This window comes from Paramacrobiotus metropolitanus, unplaced genomic scaffold (assembly GCF_019649055.1).
Source record: "Paramacrobiotus metropolitanus isolate TYO unplaced genomic scaffold, Prichtersi_v1.0 Parri_scaffold0000469, whole genome shotgun sequence".
NCBI lineage: Eukaryota > Metazoa > Tardigrada > Eutardigrada > Parachela > Macrobiotidae > Paramacrobiotus > Paramacrobiotus metropolitanus.
The window spans coordinates 1-18587 of NW_026570689.1; the positions used below are offsets into that span (position 1 = coordinate 1).

At 46.3% G+C, this 18587-nt stretch overlaps 2 protein-coding genes and 1 long non-coding RNA gene across 3 annotated transcripts; 1 reads left to right on the top strand and 2 right to left on the bottom strand.

Moving 5' to 3' along the window:
• Positions 1 to 6606: 6606 nt before the first annotated feature.
• Positions 6607 to 7579, top strand: LOC129602443 (uncharacterized). Its single transcript, XR_008692410.1, has 3 exons — positions 6607 to 7127; positions 7231 to 7378; positions 7457 to 7579. It is a non-coding gene; the product is annotated as an uncharacterized LOC129602443 (long non-coding RNA).
• A 3170-nt stretch (positions 7580 to 10749) lies between these two features.
• Positions 10750 to 11732, bottom strand: LOC129602444 (lysine-specific demethylase 3A-like). Its single transcript, XM_055501460.1, has 3 exons — positions 11440 to 11732; positions 11166 to 11300; positions 10750 to 10842 (listed from the first exon to the last, which is right to left on the bottom strand). The coding sequence occupies exons 1-3, from the start codon at positions 11497 to 11499 to the stop codon at positions 10777 to 10779; spliced, it is 261 nt and encodes an 86-aa protein (XP_055357435.1). The 5' UTR covers positions 11500 to 11732; the 3' UTR covers positions 10750 to 10776.
• A 973-nt stretch (positions 11733 to 12705) lies between these two features.
• LOC129602442 (uncharacterized) lies at positions 12706 to 17117 on the bottom strand. Its single transcript, XM_055501458.1, has 8 exons — positions 16706 to 17117; positions 15837 to 16034; positions 15443 to 15777; positions 14276 to 14616; positions 13585 to 14036; positions 13284 to 13484; positions 12798 to 13181; positions 12706 to 12725 (listed from the first exon to the last, which is right to left on the bottom strand). The coding sequence occupies exons 1-8, from the start codon at positions 16962 to 16964 to the stop codon at positions 12706 to 12708; spliced, it is 2190 nt and encodes a 729-aa protein (XP_055357433.1). The 5' UTR covers positions 16965 to 17117.
• Between the last annotated feature and the right edge of the window lie 1470 nt (positions 17118 to 18587).

Here is an 18587-nt window from a genome sequence, read left to right on the forward strand (position 1 = left end):
CACGACTACGCGCGTCTCTGAACGCGCTGCCATTCCCTGAAGAGGAACAGCGACGGTGATTTGGATACTGGTGTACCAACGACTCCGCCGCGACCTGCTTCCCCATGTCTCTAATGGAACATCCTAGGCAGACCGAGTTAGAACACTTGACCTGCACCCCCTTAACGAACCCCGATGACGATGACCACCTGCCCGCAACAAAAGTGGCAGCATGGCCTTTGTCAGCGGCAAAGAAAATTTCCCCGTGGACATGAGTCGTCTACCCCCAACAGAAGCGGCTAGGCGTCACAGGTTCGCGACAAAACAAAATGGAAGAATCAGATCTGACGACCCCAGGGACTTGCATGTGCATGAACTTTAAACCAAAGAGCTTGTCTTGTCAACCGGGGCCACAAAGACCCTTAGCGTTGTAAGCGAGCGCAGTGCATGATGAGACGCCAGCCAACCGGCCAACAGATGCCAAGAAATTCCTACCTCACAGGACTTGGCGACCCAGAAGCAAGTTCTGGATTGACCGACCTCAACAGTAGCTCGGATCCGACCTGGAGTTCACGTCAGAGATCACAGAAGGAACGGAGTTGTGCTGCCGAACATCCCTCTGCCAGTCCGAACTGACCGAAGGATGTCCTGACACTAAGGACCCGGCCAACTGTAGCCGAACGCACAGAACTCCTAAAATGAAGTCAACAACCACCAGATGGAGGTCGGAAGTAAGCGACAACAGCTCGGAAAACCAACCAGAAGTACGAAATCGACCTCTCAGTGGAAGAACTTACATTCCCGGCGGATAGACACAAAGTTTATCCGACCTTGGGAAGTCGGAAAATAGCCGACCTCCGAACTCGGACATGGATATCCGACCTCAAGCCGAGGTCGGAAGTGACCGTACACAAGTCGGTAGGGTACGACAACAAGTCGGCAAAGACATTCAGAAGTCGAGAACCGACCTCCTAACGGAAAAATCCGACCTTCGGACGGATGGAAACATAGTTCATCCGACCTTCCGAAGTCGACCATAACCGACCACATGTCGGGAGTCGGCAACTTAGTCAACATGACGGAAGAAGAACGACAGATATCTGCGGTGGACGAATTCGACTTGAAGGAACTTGTTTAGCCCCACATGGGCATGTTATTGCAGGTTAACCCTAGTCGACCACTGATGGATAGGATAACCGACCTCGACAGAAGGTCGGATAACAACGGAACAGATTGGATGGAAGTCGACTGGACACTTCCATCGCCGAAACTCATAAATTCCGACCGGACCTTCGAGCCAGTTCGACCCGGATTACTACAAACCAGGCTCGTGGTAGCAGATTGAACGGTTGTAACCGACCACTTTTGAACGGAACTGCTGTACATGACGACCACACAGGCCGCATGACTCACTTACAGCTTTCTCCGACCTGGACTTTAGCAATTCGGAACATAGCCGAATTCCCTTAGCCGCCGGTCGACTTACCGGTAGGCCGACCTTGGTCAAACCGACCTCGGTTCTATTCCCCATTCAGAGAGGATGCCTCGGCATTTGCAACCGCAACAGTGCCTCTCTATCCCGAACGGACGGATACGAGTCGGAAGTAAGTGTTTAACCGTGCTTATCCGACCTCGGTGAATTTAACCGGTTACGACGGGTAACCCGGGAACCGATGCCCCGGACCCAACTTACCGGATGAAAGTGGACAGGAGACCCCGTGGAGACTCAACTGCCCCGTGGACGTCATCCTAGTCGGAATAGGACCCCGGACAGATTTTTGCATTTTTTTTAGCATTTTTCCTAACAAACGGAATTGTATTTTTCTAGTTCGATCTCTTTGACAGATCTGTCTTGTAACCCCTTTGCTCACTGGAATTGTGATTAAACTTTATTTCATACTTTCTTTCGCGCTGTATACAACTTTCATTACACTTTTCTTTCACATTGTTCTCCGTTGCCAACAGAAGCAAGAAGCCAGCCAACAGAAGCAACACCGGTCCAACGAAACGCCCGAGCGGCTTCCGGATTTTTCGGCCGTGAGTGGCTTCCACTCATGGGTTCGGAAGTGAAGAAGGGACGGTCGACCAGACACCGGACTCCCACTGCCAGAGGACGCGTACCAGCGACCCCACATTGGGTCCGACTGGAGAGTTGTGCGGTACTGGTGCGGTACCGAGTCGGAGCATCCTTCGCAGGAGCTCGGATTCCCGCCCAGAGGCATGTCAGAGGCACATGACTGCGCCTGGTGCATACGGCCCACCATGGACGTACTGCACTCATGCTTGCCATATCGCCTCTCTCGCTGTACGTACGTGTGCTGCTGCACTGCACTCATATCCGCTGAAGCGGATATACGCGGCGCACACTGAGCATACTTGCTCTTCGTCCTCTCGCGGCGACTCAGTTCATTCATGCTCGCGTTGGATTGAGCCCAGTCTGCGCATCATCACACAGCTGATGGCACACAGCACGTGCTTGCCGCCAGTTGCTTCTTTCACGCCTTGACGAACGCTCAAGAGCTCTTCTAGCATTCACTTGCTTGTTTAGCCATCAGTGCTTTGTTCTTGCATTCCCTGCTATTACGCAGCATTGTTCCTTTATTTGTACAATAAAGCACACTCGTGATCTCCTCGCGCTTGCCTGTTACAATAAATAAATTTTTCTTGCAGATTAATAATGACTGTTGAGTTTTTTTAATTTGTTTGGTTTTGTAGATAAGCAGATTATAATTACGAGGATGCGCGCAGTCTGACCAACAGTGAATTAATTCAGTGAGACCAACCTATCACCACGCACATAGACAGATTGTCTTTTCACTTAACAGCCACCCCGTAGAAGAGAGCTATCATCTGCACTGCATATGTTTGTACAGTTGACGGATCCGTAAATGGTTGGCAGTCGCATGCACTATGTGCTTGGCTGTCGGTGCGCTTTCCAACAAAATTTATTATCGGTTCGACTACGCGCATCTTCGTAGCTAAATAAATAACTTGTTGTCAGTTAAGGGATTTGGCCCGGTACACAGCACCAAATTCGTGTACATCCACGGGAACTTTCGCTGTCGCGCACTCAAAATTACACTTTTTTTTGTATAGCTTTATGGTATTTCGAAGCCAAAAGAACTGTATACGTAAGTGTGAAATCCGTTTGCGCCCGCAACATCCGGTTGCGGGGTTATGACGGCAACAAAATTTCAAAAAGTTCAAATGTCAGGTGTACCAAAAGTCTTATTATGGACCGATCCCGTTCAAATTTTGCACGTAAATGCACAAAACGTTGACTTATACGGACGGATCCAGACTTCCACGATTTTTACACGGATCCAGATTTCCACGGTTTTTTTCGAATTTCAAAATGAATTTTAAACTTTTTGAAATCTTTTAAAATTTGAAAAACATGCAAAAACAATGGATCGGTGTAAGAACGATCTTCATGTTTATGCGCATTTGCGTGCGAATGTAGGAGATCGGTCCATAATGAGACTTTGGTACACCTGAAAGCATTTTAACTTTCTGGAATACTGTTACCGTCATCACTCCGCAACCGGATGTAGCGCGCGCATACGGATTTCACTCCTACGTGTACAATTCGTTTAGCTTCGAAATACCATAAGCAATGCAAAAAATTGTTTGTGAGTGCGCGACAACGATAGTCCCTGTGGATGTACACGAATGTGGTGCTACGTACCGGGCTAAATCCCTAAAAAAAGTAAAAGGCAAAGTACCAGCGCAGATTATTCCCGCCAAGAGCGCCATAAGACTGAACCGACCGCCCTCGGGATCCGCCACACGATAAAGATTCTCATGCGATGCGGCCGCAGTGCGCCCCGTACCCGTTGGTGACTCGGACTGGAAAATTGAGATGCGCTTCTCCGACGATGGATATCCTGGGATTACCGCATAGCGATCCTGACGAGCAGACAAACTGGATCGATTATGGAAGTAATCCAGAACCCACGAATCGTTCGCGTACAGCGGATTATCTGACCAGCTTCCTGGAAATGACGTTTAAAAACAGCCGCCTTATTGAACTGCTGTATTCGATTCTTGAACGATAAGATGAACGACGAACTCATGAAGACGATAAATTCTATATTTTTACTACTTATCTTGAAGATAGGTGCTGTACAGCGCCAATCTCGCTTTTGTTGAACCGCTCAATATTCCGCTTATTGCCCATCCCGAAACCGACAACGAACATCCGGTACGCCCCGGTGAAATTGTAGCCTTGAGTACCCGGTACCGGCATGATCGACCAGCTCCAAAACCAGACCCATACCTTAGAAGAAAAGATAGATGCTGCTTTATCACATTTTGATGTATGATTTCTGAATTGTTTGAATAATTTAAAATTTAAATAATTTAAGCTTACTTGCGCTGTGATTATTACACGGCATATTCGGCTCCAGATCGGTATACAATAAAAAAGAATGTCCTGTTCGTTGTACTGGAGGCCAATACGAGCTGCCAGTTGTACTGCAGCTTCGTGGCGGGAAGGCAGCCATTTTGGACCGTCGCTTCGCACACTGCCTGCAAAACGAATCAGACACCCAGCATTTGTTCGCTAATTGGAAAGCATCTGCATTACTTGACCTTGGTAATGCCGCTGACCGGCTCCAGGATTCTCGGCAGTGGAAGCCGGTGACACTGTTGGCGGTGTCGCCGAAGAACAGCCGACCCACCGGGATGGCGGAGAGGGCGGTGCGGTTAATTCCGAACTGGCCGTCGGCATTCGAATTCCCAGTTAAGGATGAACCTGCAGATGTCGAACTATGCATTATACAGTGTGACCTTTCAAACAAGTGAGTTGCGAGCTCCTAATTGCTTTTTTCAAAGCGCATTCGTGCAGTCCATAACTTATGTTCATATGCAGCACGTTAATTATGAAAGCGAATTGTGCGAGGAACTCCCAGTTATGAATCCATGAGAGACATTATTTTTCCAAATTTATAAATCGTTTTATCAAAAATCTAATAATGGATTAAAATTCGGTATGAATTTTACAAGTATGCAGTATAACGCGCAGCATCACGAAAAATCAACCACATTTCCATCGTTTCATTGTAAATTTCCACAGACTTGAATTGCAACATGCAAAAGGTCATCAAACCAGATTTCCCAGTACTAAGCAGATTCAAGATATTCAGCAAAATGACCTGTAAACTGCGACTTTTTCGAATCGTATTCTTCAATTAAACTTTGCCGAAAACGCTTGACATACCAAAATGGTTGCAGACCAGCGGCTCCGTCGCTGCTACGCACCGTGACTTCATTCGCCTGGGTGATATCGCTGATGGGAAGCGGTACCAACCAAGCGGGTTGCCCGTAGCTTCCAACAACGGACGTGTAATGATCATACACGGCTTAACGCCGAAGAGATGTGGCGCATGTCGTACGTTGATCAGGATCAGGACTCACGTAAACTAAGACGCCTTCCATTTCCAGTAGTTGGCGCTTCTGATGCGTAGCGCGGTATTTGCAAAACACAAACATTTTGCCAAGAGAAATCAGAGCAAAGAGAAAGGTCAGGTGGCTGAAAATAATTGTTGTATCGTCGAAAAAAGTTAGTCGCATTAAAATTCGCGGATTCTCATTAACGAGGCCTCGTTGATCATTTGACGCACACTGTCCTAGTAAACGCATCGTAATTCAAAGTCGGAAGCTGTGAGACGTGTTTTATGAAGATTTAGTGAGTAAATGAATAATTTCGCAGTAGATATTCACCAGTTTAACTGCCGTAATTAAACAGCAGAAACGTTACATAAGATATATGTTTTAAGTTAACAAAGTTTTCGGGGGTACTTGGAATAGGAATAATATATAAATGTAAAGATTAATTATGATGCAGAAAACCCTCCTGAATCTGTTTACTGCATCCGTACAGAATATTGCAAATTTGCAAATTTAAAATCGGAAAATGTAGATTGAACTATTAGTATAGTTGCGACTTACAAGCGTGCAGCTTTAAAAAGAAAACTGTTTACTGTGGACTGGCAACGCAGTTCGCAGATACCCCCAAAATGACAGTAATCCGTGAACGGCATGGTAGTTCTTAAACACTGAATGAAATCATAAATCAGTCATTAATGCTTGATCACATCAGTTTGATTGGAGCGATCGGTAAAGAATCCCACGTGTGCGTCTCTCAGCATATCAGTTAAATTTTGCAAGATTGAAGAATTCAGCGTAAGATACGACAGACTCGCCCCACCCGCGCTGTCTACAATCCTATGAGGCCAACGGCATGGTGGTATCGCGGAACCCGTCGCGCAGAACCATCAGACGGCCAAGAAAAATATGAAAACGCAATGCATTCTCGAATCAATAATAAATTGAAAATAATTCAAGTATAAAACAATGGTTTCTGCATCTCCTTTGCAAAACCTGGATCGTTCGAAAATTTCTAAGCTTGATACAGTGACGGAATCGATGCGGTCTCGTCGACACAATGCGGACTCCTGCCGGCGCTAAGCAACATCAGCTACAAACGCATCGCGAATCGAACCTAATTTCTGCAGCCTGCAAAGCATAATATCACTGCGCCCCAAATATATACTTGTATAGCATATTATCACTGCAAAGCACATATCAGCATACAGTTTGGTGCGGTTACCGGTGCATGTGTATTCACTTTTCTTGATAGTCTATAGCTCAGAATGTATAAGGAATTTTAATAACATTTTCCTGTTTTTATTATGACGGAATTAACTAATGCTCGTAATACCAAGCAGAAATTTCTAGCCCAATTATCTCTTCTGCACGCTGAATCGCAATCGCAAACGGTAATAGCGCAAACGAGCGTTTGTCGACAAGAAGATAAAATGGTTAGAACAGGAAAAAGCACAACTGGAACAAGAGCAAGCGGGGTATTATACAGTAATTAGTTAAAGGTCAAGTTTTCACAAAACTTTGTTATATTGGATCGTCTCCGTTCACACTCGCACAACAGTGCCCATAAGAAACTGCAAGCATCGTTCCGTGAGAAGTCCGTAGACCCCGAGCGGAATCTGGGTTCATTCCGGGAGGACGAAAAGAAAATATGTACGCGGACTAGTTCCGCTTTGATGAGATTGACAAGCTTAAAATCGGTTAATGTCCGACGGCACGCTGAGGAAGAGAAAACGTTGCCGCTGCATCAACTTCACGAGGTATCTTGGGTTTTGTCTTAAATCCCCTTAGCAGTTCGAAGAACTCTTCATACCAAATTTATTTGAAAATTACCTAAAAACGACTTTATCAGTTGTCATTTAGATGGAACTGGCTGTACAGAAAGCCAAAAGGCAAAACCGAAATGACCCAGAGTAAAGCCACCAATCAGGATCAGCTGCTGCTGTTGGAGAACAACACTGACGGCTTACGGAACACCGCCAAGCACTTGTCGGATCTCTATATTATATAAGTGAGAGCGTTAGATTTCACAACTTTGATATCTGTTTTACGTTAAATTATCGTGGTGACAACTTTTTAATTTTGTCAGAATGGAATAGCTTGCTAACGATGGACTGAGACGATTGAGGGACGATCTACTTCATAATAAGGAAATCCAGCCACAATCAAAAATAAGCGCACACCTAGTGTTCCTGTACATATGCAGGATAGATCGTGTTATAAGAATCTTCATTAAAAATTAATAATCTCTTTAATAAATTATCTCATCTCAGTAATCTCATTAAGTCATTAGGTCATAGAAGTCTAGATCGATAATTAACGTTTCACATATTTTTTTCGAAATCTGTGGAAATACGTACGATCGGCAACCTACGTACGGTGATTCAATTTTCTAAGAATATACATAATTGGTGGTGATTAATTCGCTATAACGCACTTACTGTTGTATGAAACGCAGACAGATGATTTTTTCGACTAGTCAGTTTCTAGAGCATTTTCGGTGGACCGGGTACATCATTGCAAAGCACCGAATGCATGCATCAAGTGAAACAGAGGAAAATTCTCCGTAATTTGCTCAACACTTCCAAAAAAATCCGTATTAATTCAATCAGCTCGTTATATTTCAGACAACGAATTAGATGCAATTTTCGTTCATCGACATTAAATCGTCAATGCCCGCATTCGGCTGTTCTCGGTCCCGATGTTTCGGGGACTCGGAATTCTTGCTAACTGTTCTCCGGCTTGAATTTTATTTACTCAGTACCGGTTTATAAGCGCGAACGCTTGACTTTTGTACAAGTACGCCAGTGATCTTAAAGACGGCCACTTGATTATCGTTTTACCGTGTAATGATCGTACGACTCGATGACTTCGATTAATGGTGGCCCTGAGCGCGGTAGTTGTCGATACGTCCCGCGACCCATTGGATACAAGTTATTGCGTACTGTTCGCAATAATTGTCACCAGCATATAACGGCGGCAACCGATCACCCTCATCGGTCTGCTTGGCGCTGAACATCCGTGCTAGCGTCTTTGTAAACCGAACCGCATCGCTCGATCTGTTCCCGGCAAAAATCCCTTCGGACTGAAGCACGCCAGCACCGTAATCGAAGATATCACCAGTCTCCTCAGCATGGCGTTGTGGGATTACTTCTTTGTCTCGATGTACCGGGAAACGCGGAAACCCAATCGTTGTGTTGTGAGGAGGCTCCACTGGACCAGGAGACCCCACTGGGCCAGGAGACTTCACTGGACCAGGAGAGCCCTTTAAGCCACGAGACTCCGCTGGGCCAGGAGAATTCACTGGGCCCGGTGACTCCACTGGGCCTAGAGAGTCTTTTAGGCCTGGAGACTCCACCGGGCCACGAGACGTCACTGGATCAGGAGTCCTGTAGGCCACGAGACTCCACTGGGCCAGGAGACCCCACTGGGCCAGGAGACTTCACTGGGCCAGAAGACTCCACTGGGCCAGGAGAGTCCTTTAGCCCAGGAGACTCTACTAGGCCAGGAGACTTCACTGGGCCAGGGGAGTCCTTTAAGCCACGAGACTTCGCTGGGCCAGGAGAATTCACTGGGCCCGGTGACTCCACTGGGCCAAGAGAGTCGTTTAGGCCTGGAGACTCCACCGGGCCACGAGACGCCACTGGATCAGGAGTCCTGTAGGCCACGAGACTCCACTGGGCCAGGAGACCCCACTGGGCCAGGAGACTTCACTGGGCCAGAAGACTCCACTGGGCCAGGAGAGTCCTTTAGCCCAGGAGACTCTACTAGGCCAGGAGACTTCACTGGGCCAGGGGAGTGCTTTAAGCCACGAGAATCCGCTGGGCCCGGAGAATTCACTAGTCCAGGGGATTCCACTGGGCTTTGAAAGTCCTTTTGGCCACGAGACTCCGCTTGGCCAGGAGACTTTCCTGGCCCAGGTGACTCCACTGGGCCAGGAGAGTCTCCTGGGTCTCCTGGCCAGTGAAGTCTCCTTGCCCACTGGAGTCTCCTGGCCTAAAGGACTCTCCTGGCCTAGCGGACTCCACTGGACCAGGAGACTTCAGTGGGCCAGGATAGCCTTTTATGCCACGAGACTCCGCTGGGCCAGGAGAATTCACTGGGTCCGGTGACTCCACTGGGCCAAGAGAGTCCTTTAGGCCAGGAGTCTACTGGGCCAGGAGGCCCCACTGGGCCAGGAGACTTCACTGGGTTAGGAGTCCTGTAGGCCACGAGACTCCACTGGGCCAGGAGACCCCGCTGGGCCAGGAGATTTCACAGGGCCAGGAGATTCCGCTAGGCCAGGAGAGTCCTTTTGGCCAGGAGACTCCACTGGACCAGGAGACTCCACTGGACCAGGGTACTTCAATGGGCCAGGAGAGCCCTTTTAGCCACGAGACTCCGCTGACCAGGAGAATTCACTGGGTCCGGTGACTTCACTGGGCCAAGAGAGTCTTTTAGCCCAGGAGACTCTACTAGGCCAGGAGACTTCACTGGGCCAGGGGAGTCCTTAAAGCCATGAGACTCCGCTGGGCCCGGAAAATTCACTAGTCCAGGGGACTCCACTGGGCTTTGAGGTCCTTTTGGCCACGAGACTCCGCTTGGCCAGGAGACTTTACTGGGCCAGGTGACTCCACTAGTCTAGGAGACCCCACTAGGCCAGGAGACTCCACTGGGCCAGGAGGGTCCTTTAGCCCAGGATACTCTACTAGGCCAGGAGACTTCACTGGGCCAGGGGAGTCCTTTAAGCCATGAGACTCCGCTGGGCCCGGAAAATTCACTAGTCCAGGGGACTCCACTGGGCTTTGAGGGTCCTTTTGGCCAAGAGACTCCGCTTGGCCAGCAGACTTTACTGGGCCAGGTGACTCCACTAGTCTAGGAGACCCCACTAGGCCAGGAGACACCACTGGGCCACGAGACTCCGCTGGGCGAGTCTCGTGGAACAACACAAGCGATTCAGGTGGGTGCGAGTATGCGCCAACAGTCTACTGCATTCTGTCCACAAAAAACGCGGAAAGTGTGTACGCTAAACTGTTTCGCGCTAAACTGTTTTTGCAGATTTCGCGCCATTTCTGGCTTTGTGCTGTTGAGAAGCAGCATAAAATGGATGGTTTATTTGAAATTTGTGCATAGTTTGGTCAAAAGTAGAATGCAAGAAAATGTTTCAAATCGGCTTGACCTGCGTTCGTTTCTTCGCTCCTTCTTCTTATTCATAGAATCATAAGATTGTTTTAGTTTGGGCAGTAAAAAAAATATGTCAATACCAGTGCATCACCATGGTGTATAATACCTCTTATAATAAGATATTTGTCTTCCTTGCTGAGGTTGTTATGTTTTTCATTTATTCAGTTAAACGGCACAACGCCAACAACAGTTAGATATTAGTTATAATACAGTTTATAGGGAATTTAAAGAAATAGGAAAATCGTGTTAAGCGTACCCACTCAGAGCAGATGGCAACACTGCTTTCGCCGCCTGGAATAACGTAGCTTTTACCTGCAATGCATAATAATTTTAGTTGTCAAACCCATTTATATAATTATAGTAAAGTAACACTAGTGCTCTCGAACTTGCATTATAGAAATGCAGTATAGTATCTTTTCCCAGTTCGGTAAATTTTGATAAGCAAAACAAAGGTTGTTTGTGTCCGATCGATTGCCATTCGTTAACATTTTTTCTCACTATTAATTTAATGCACTAAATTTGTCTGCCATCGTTTTCCGCTTACGGCAAGTTTCAACAGCACGGATGCAAGAGTTCTGATTTAAGTTTCGAAAGCGTCGACTTCACAATTTTAGATACTTGGTCAGTATTAGTACCTGGAGTTTATCCGCTTTATTCTGAAAATGCATCGGAAGTTGTCGAAATTCGTTGGCTAAACGGAGGCATTCACTAACATGCTCCGGCGAAAGAAAATCCTCTGCCACCTTTATGCAACTGTATAAATTCCAAACCTGCAATTTTATCAGTTTCGAGAGCGAACAGCACAGCCATGCAATATTATTGACAACAGACTGTCAAACATTCAAGTGATGTCGATACGAACTGGCAAAAATATTATTTTGGATTATTTTCGGAGTTAAGCGCTCTCACTTGGTGCAGCGCGCCAGCCGGTATGAATATCGCATCACCGGCGAACTGGACGATAGTCATGCCTTCCACTCCGGTTTCCTTCAACAGGCGCTGCTGGAATTCTACAGTCAGGAACTCTACCTGACTGTGGAGCGGATCCTCTCCATTCTCGTGATCTTCGCGGTGTTTCTCCAAAAACTCTCGGATCTTCGCCGTGTCTGTCGGCTGGTAAATTTGCCACACGGCGCCCGGCACGCGACCTTCACTGAGTCGTTTCCTGGTACTATTATCCAATTTTAATCCCCAAACATAATTCTTTGCGTCAATGAAAACGAAAATATTTATTTAATGATAAGAGTAAGCTTGGTAAGCTAATGAAAGAATAAGAACAGGTATGTGACCAGAGCAAGCTGTCCGCAATAAAATGGTGCAGAAACAGGAGAAATGATTGCCGCCGTAAGTATATCATTCTATGCCCGCAGAGCAGCACTGGTACTTACCTCTCACATATCTTTCGTCAGCCGGCTTGCTAACATTAACCAAAATATTCACGGCATCGCTGATGTCCAAGTGAAGGTATGTAGTGGCATTGTCTGGCTGTCCCACCATACCTACACGCAATTCAACGGTAATCTAATTCTGAATGCAAAAACACTATTGTATTTTAAATAATAATAAAACTAAATCGCATGCGACAGTTGTTAGCAAATTAATACAGCAGAATATTTTGGTTGGCATACACGTTGGTTTAACGGAAGTCGTTCTAAAGCAAAATCGTCGTTAAATGCAGCGGCAAATTTATTTATCAATCAGAAAAAATAATATAAAAATGTTTTGACCAAAGCACCGACTGCTCGGCTGCAAACAAAAGACAGAATTATGCAAATTTTGAAAAGCCAGCTGGGCAGAAAATTAATACATTAAAGACGGCATTTCCGGCAGTATCGTTTTGCAGTTCTATAACTGCGGCAGTCACTGACTGTAATCTGCAGCAGCTTCCTTAACTTACCATAGGCAATATACATTTTTGGACCGAGGTCCGGTGGATTAAGATGTTCCGGTAAATACGACGCCAGGTTCAGACGACCTTTCTCGTGCGTGTATTGGGCTAGAGGCAGCGCATCGAACAGTGTTCGGTGGTGCAATGGGAGCGATTCGCAGAACCGGGAATCCGTTGGCCAGTCCTTAATTTTCAGGAGCAAACGATTTCCGTTTGTATCAGTAACACGATCTACGCAAAAAGCACAAAATAACTAAGTTTCCAAATTTCACACACAACGGTGAGGCTCACAGGAAATTGATTTTACCTACGCTTGCATCCACTAAAACATAACTAAACTCTTTGAAATTAAGTACTGCTTTTATTAGCCTATGCATGCCTTCAGTTGCGGAAAAGCCTTTCCAAAAATCCATGTGTTTTTTCCCTGTGATCCGCTGATGTGGTTTGGCCCCACAGTCAATTAAATCTACTTTTTCTTCTCCAAATTTGGCAGCAAACCAAGAGGGCTGCCATATGCCCTGCGAAGAAACCTTCGGATCTGTGAGTGATTGTCCAACTCCGGCGATAACCACCGGAAGGCCTTTCGACCAATGGGCACGAAAGGCTTCAGTGTCGATTCCGTTAGGAGATTGCAACAACAGAACCTGGCCGTTACATAGAAAATCACGTTGTTCCCAGTCAATGCTTTCGCCACTATTCGCAACCGATCCGTCGGCAGACAGCGCCAAAAACTGAGTAATCCCACTCTGCACCATTCGAACAGCTAAAACATAAAGCAGTAAACGTTCTGGCAGAAGTGTCAGCGTGAAAACGTATCATTAGTTTACTGTACGAACGTTAATGTGCCTTAAAGCAGCCGTGTTACCTTCCAGTGGAATTATACGCGTTGGCAGAAGATGGTGATCCGACTGTCCACCGACTGAGCGGCTAGATTTGGGCAGGGTGCTTCCGGCAGGTTTTGTCGGACATAGATGCCATCCCCGATTATCGCATGGAACACCCAGAACTTCTCCGCGGGGGATGCTGCCGCCGGCTGGCGCTTCTTCCGCCTCACTCCGGTTAAGCACTAAAAATTAAACAATAAATTTCTTAGTTTCGTAGAATATTCAGGGCGAAGTGAAATTTGAATGTAAACATTTTAGTAAACTCGTTGTAAGCTAACATACCAGCAAACTCGGAGTAGCACTCTGGACACACACAATATCCGCAATGCAAGCACACAAAATGCGCATTGAACAAGCAAGCCAGGCAAACGTCACAGCTTTCAGTCATTCCGAAGGGAATGCTCTTTACGGCGGGGCCGCCGTCATCAGGCGCAGCGTGCTTTGCCAGAATACTCTCGTGCTGGTTCAGTAAGTCTAACAAAATAGTGCCTACTTTTGACAGCACATATGATGCTTCTTCCGGCGAAGCGCGCGGTGCGTTTGGCACACTGCGTAGCCGTCGTCCGTTCGATCCGTGACATCCCAGTAAGGCACTTAACGTATCGGAAAACCACAAACGTCCCTCTTCGGCAACGTAACAGTCTTTAATGTCGCCATCATTTACCAAATCCAGCTTAGCAGCCGGAATTATTGCTGCGTCGGACTCGGATGGCGTGTCTTTCGTAAGGCGGATGCTGAAAGTACAGAAAATATTTTGGACACACAGCCAACGTAAATCCGAACAATTTCTACCGGAAACTGTGTTTGGAATTAGCGCAGGGCTACTTTAGCGCAGCGTGCGGCAAAATAGCAGCAAGATTATTTTGGCGCACGAATTACTGCGGCCAATAGCATGAGCCTATATTTATGGTCCTACTGGACAAGGAGAAGTGACAGTGCCGATTACGGGTTGGATGCTTAATAACACAAATACCATCGCAGACGAGCGTTATTGAAGCGGCAATCCTTCTTTGCTTTGTTTCGATGCTTGGTACGTTTCGGCTGACCGGTCTCGTAGCAGTCAAAACAGACTGGGATTGTTTGCACGAGGTCAGACGGAATTGCTTGTCTGGCCATCTCTCTTTTCATGGCATCACGCCATAACTGACAGCGTTTCTTCTGTACAAAAACAGCCGTAGTCGATGTGGAACGCTTTTTGTCTTCAGCTGTAGATGCAGAGCACCGGTTCGAGAAGGAGGACTTGCCCTGGGCGGGGACAGGACTGGCAGTAGCGCTGCAGTCTTCACCTGGTGAAAACTCATTCACTTTGGGACACTAAGGAAACAGAGGGAACATATACAGCACTTTCCCGTGGGTCTTTCTATCCGTTTGTAATTTCTTTAAGGGAAATGGCCCGGTACATGGTGTCAAGAGGGGAATACATACACTAAAACTTTCGCTTTCGCGCACTCCGAATCACTTTTTTGTAATATTTTGTGTCATTCTAAAGCTGAATGATTTGTGTACATGGCTCAGAAAACCGTTTACGCGGCAACATCCGGTTGCCGAGATATGGCATACTAAAATGGGTGAAAAGTTTAAATGCATTATTGTGTACCAAAAGTCTGGTTTTAAGCCGATCATCCCGAAACTGCTGCAAAATACACATAGCCATGAAGTCGAAAGTGAACCAATTTCAGGTTCATATCGTTTTCCCATAATTTTAAAATGCATTTTAAAATTTTTGAAATTCATTTTAAAATCGGGAAAAAATGCTACGATCCTGAAATTGGTTCACTTTCGACTTCATGGCTATGTGTCTTCTGCTGTAAAGTTTCAAGATGATCGGGTAATAACCAGACTTTTGGTACACAACAATGCATTTAAACTTTTCTCCCAATTTTGTACGGCATATCTCGGCAACCCGATGTTGCGCGTGCAAACGGTTTCCAGAACAATGGATACAAATTATTTAGCTTTAGAATGATATAAAGTATTACAAAAGAGTAAAAAAGACTGCGCGAAAGCGAAAGTTTTAGTGCATGTATCTTATTTTGACGCTATGTACCGGGCCATTTTCCTTAATACAATTACGGTACAGCGTAACTCACAAAGTAGATGAGACAATGGGAACTAGAAATCATGATTTTGGATCACTCACCTCTATGCCGATTGGGTAATCATCGGCATCGCTTTCCATCGACAACCTGGAGTTGGGCTGCCGGTTCTGCGTCGGTGCTGACGGAATCTCCTGCGAATGCTGTGATTGACTGGTAGGCGCCCGATGATTTACAACATCTTCGACGACCGAAACCGGCGAATACTGCGGCAGGAAATTCGTCTGTTGTTCGGAACGGCACCCGACCGCCGGGACGCTCAACGTCCTACACTGGTCACGACGGCTTTCCTCATCTTTGGTTAGCAGTGGCGCGCGGGGCACGGTTACTAGTTGCTGTACTGTACGCTTCTTGCTTGGACTGGTGTCTGGGACGTTTCCTGTGGGTTCACGGAAGTTAAACTGTGATACTTAATTTAGCTAATCATATCGCTGATACCAGGCTTTAAGCAGCAAGAGACGTCGGCAACGACTAGGGATCGTTTCGGGCTCTTTAATGTAATTATAACGGGCCTTTTGCGTGCTGGTGATATGGATGGCGAGTGACCTGGGGCCTGTTTCTGATCAGCCGCCCCGCTACGAACTGGTACGGCTTGACAAGACGATGGCAACGTATGGCAAAGCTCTATGCTGGCTCCTGTAATGAAAATAGTGATGATTATGCTCGTAATAATCGGATTCTGTTGATCGTTCACAGGGGAACAGTTCTGACACTGCTGTTACTTCATAATATTATATGCACAGCTCACAGTTAAAGCAGTACCTAAATACTCGCGCCCTGCGTTTTTGCAGATCGGTTTGCGCTTGTTAAAGGTTCATTTCTGAAAGATATCTCTAAAGTGGACCTTGACCATGGTTATGTTACATTTTCAGCTAACGCCTGAACACTCTTAGCACAATATTATGGAAATTCGTGGTCAAGCAATCAGTCACGCGGCATAATTTCCGCCAGATACAGAAATTGTTCGACAATCACCATTTTCTCTCTTTGCAGGTAAGAGTTCATGTAACATAGAAGACGAAAGTTTTAAGAACCGCTGGTACGGCTGCCACGCTTTGTCGACCAAGCGCAAAATCGGAGGGTGGCGCATTATATTTCTGTATACCTATAAGGGAAACATTATATTTCTGCCTACACCTTCCTGAAGCGGAGACTCGCGATATAGTGCCAAGTTGTAAACCATGTTAACGTAGTCCTTTTACTAAAAAAAAGGTTTTTAGTACGTAGTAATTTGTGGTTAGTCGGTGTCAATATTAGCGAGGTTTTGCTCCCTCAGAAACTGCTGGTGTTGCGATTATTTTATTTACCTTCGCCAATGCTGGCCTCCGAGCCTCTTCCAGCCAGACCAGATGGCGCCAGGCCTGTGGCGTCGAAAAGTGTCGGAATCGGGTTCATAGTGCCACCGGTCACCGCTGGTAAACTCGGTGCAACAATCTCCACACTCTGCGCCGCCAGCGGGGAAAGCGGAAGAGGAAGCTGAGGATCCGGTGCCGGCGGATCCACAGGCTCCCCCGGATCCGCGGTAACGGCGGGAGATATGTTCTCGAGGCGCATTGAATGGTTCATCAGTGAAAAAGGGCCCGGGGGTAGTGCTGATTGGGAATCGTTGTGGTGGTGCGTGCACAGGATCCATTTGAATCAGGCCCTGAGCTGAATTGCTCAACGGCAGGGTCTGCGCACCAGGAACAGGTGGACAGAGGTACCCAGATTGATTCTGCTCCCTCGCATCCAGCCGCTGCACCAACTGGTTTAACGTTGCATCCATTCTCATCATTTGACTAAAGACAGTCACAGATAAAAAATACGGAAGTTTAAAAAATATAAATAAAAAACGAATATATAAAAAACGGAAGTTTTCCTACAAGTCTACAACGTTCATAGAAGTATCTTTTCGGGTCACACAGTGATTTTCATAAAGGTGGCAACACGCCAACACGCAAGCATACGGGCTGGTATGCGTTAACACCGTTTCGAGGAAGCGTAGTACACACATTGCATGTAGACAGTAGAACTAAACCAGTTCCATGAAACTTCTAATGCATTATGGATGCACGATCTGGAAAGTCCGCTATGAATAAAAACTGACCTGAGCATGCCTTGCTGAAATGACAAATCCATTCCGTGTGTATAATGTCCGCCGCCAAATGAGCTGCCTATCCCATGCGTGTAGGGGAACGGTTGCCGTTGGTGCGCCGACATGGAGGGAATATTGGCATTATAGGTATTCTGCTGATATGCAATCGGTGTCTGGAAGGAAACATTTGGCTCCAGTGACGGAACCGCTGGCCCATACGATGGTGCGAGGAAAACAGGGTGTGCAGTTTGCGGATAGGGTGCTGTCGCATGCGCATACTGCGGGAGCAGTCCATATAACTGCGGAAGGAATGTTGACGCTGCGTTAGCGCTCCATGCCAGACCATTGGACTGCGAAAGGGATGGCGCTGCATTAACGCTCCACCCTGTAGGAAGGTTGTTGTTCATGATGGCCTGTTTCGTCTGTTACAGGAGCGTCACGTCTCGAATTCGAAGAGAATGTCGAACAGGGAATCTACAATTTGAAAAAGGTCAGGCAAAGAGGTTTTTCAGCAATATAGTGCTCGTATGCTTAAACTCGTATGAACTATTTCAGCGCCCATTTGGTAGTGTTGAAGCATTTTTCTTTGCTGCTGTGATTGGTAATGCTCATGATATTACCGTTGGTGACCTTTGAAAAGTACATTACAATGCGACACAGTCAAAACAACTTTTACTTTGTATAAATTATTTATATTTTGCTAATTAACCGGCAGGGCGCCCATTTTATGTTTGGAACAAAACCGGAGAGTACAAGTATAACGTTTTTCGTTTCAGAAGAAGTTGACGAAAACCTGCCCACAGCTCTAGTTTAAACGGCTGTTTGGGTCGTACACTGTCACAAGTCTGTTCCTGCTAACACTTTTTGAGTATTGCAGTACCTGCACTTAAAATTAATTTTAATTGGATTATTTATTCATTAAATTATTACATGTATTTGTACAAATTTGCACTCATAATAAGCTAGTGATAGTGTGATAGAATATGATCCACATTTCCGCAATATCAGAGCTACATTTATTTCACGATCTCAAATTGTACGAGGGCGGAGGCCTTAAGACCGATCATTCGCTCTTTTTGTGACCATCCATAGATAAGCAAAACCGAATTGCCCAA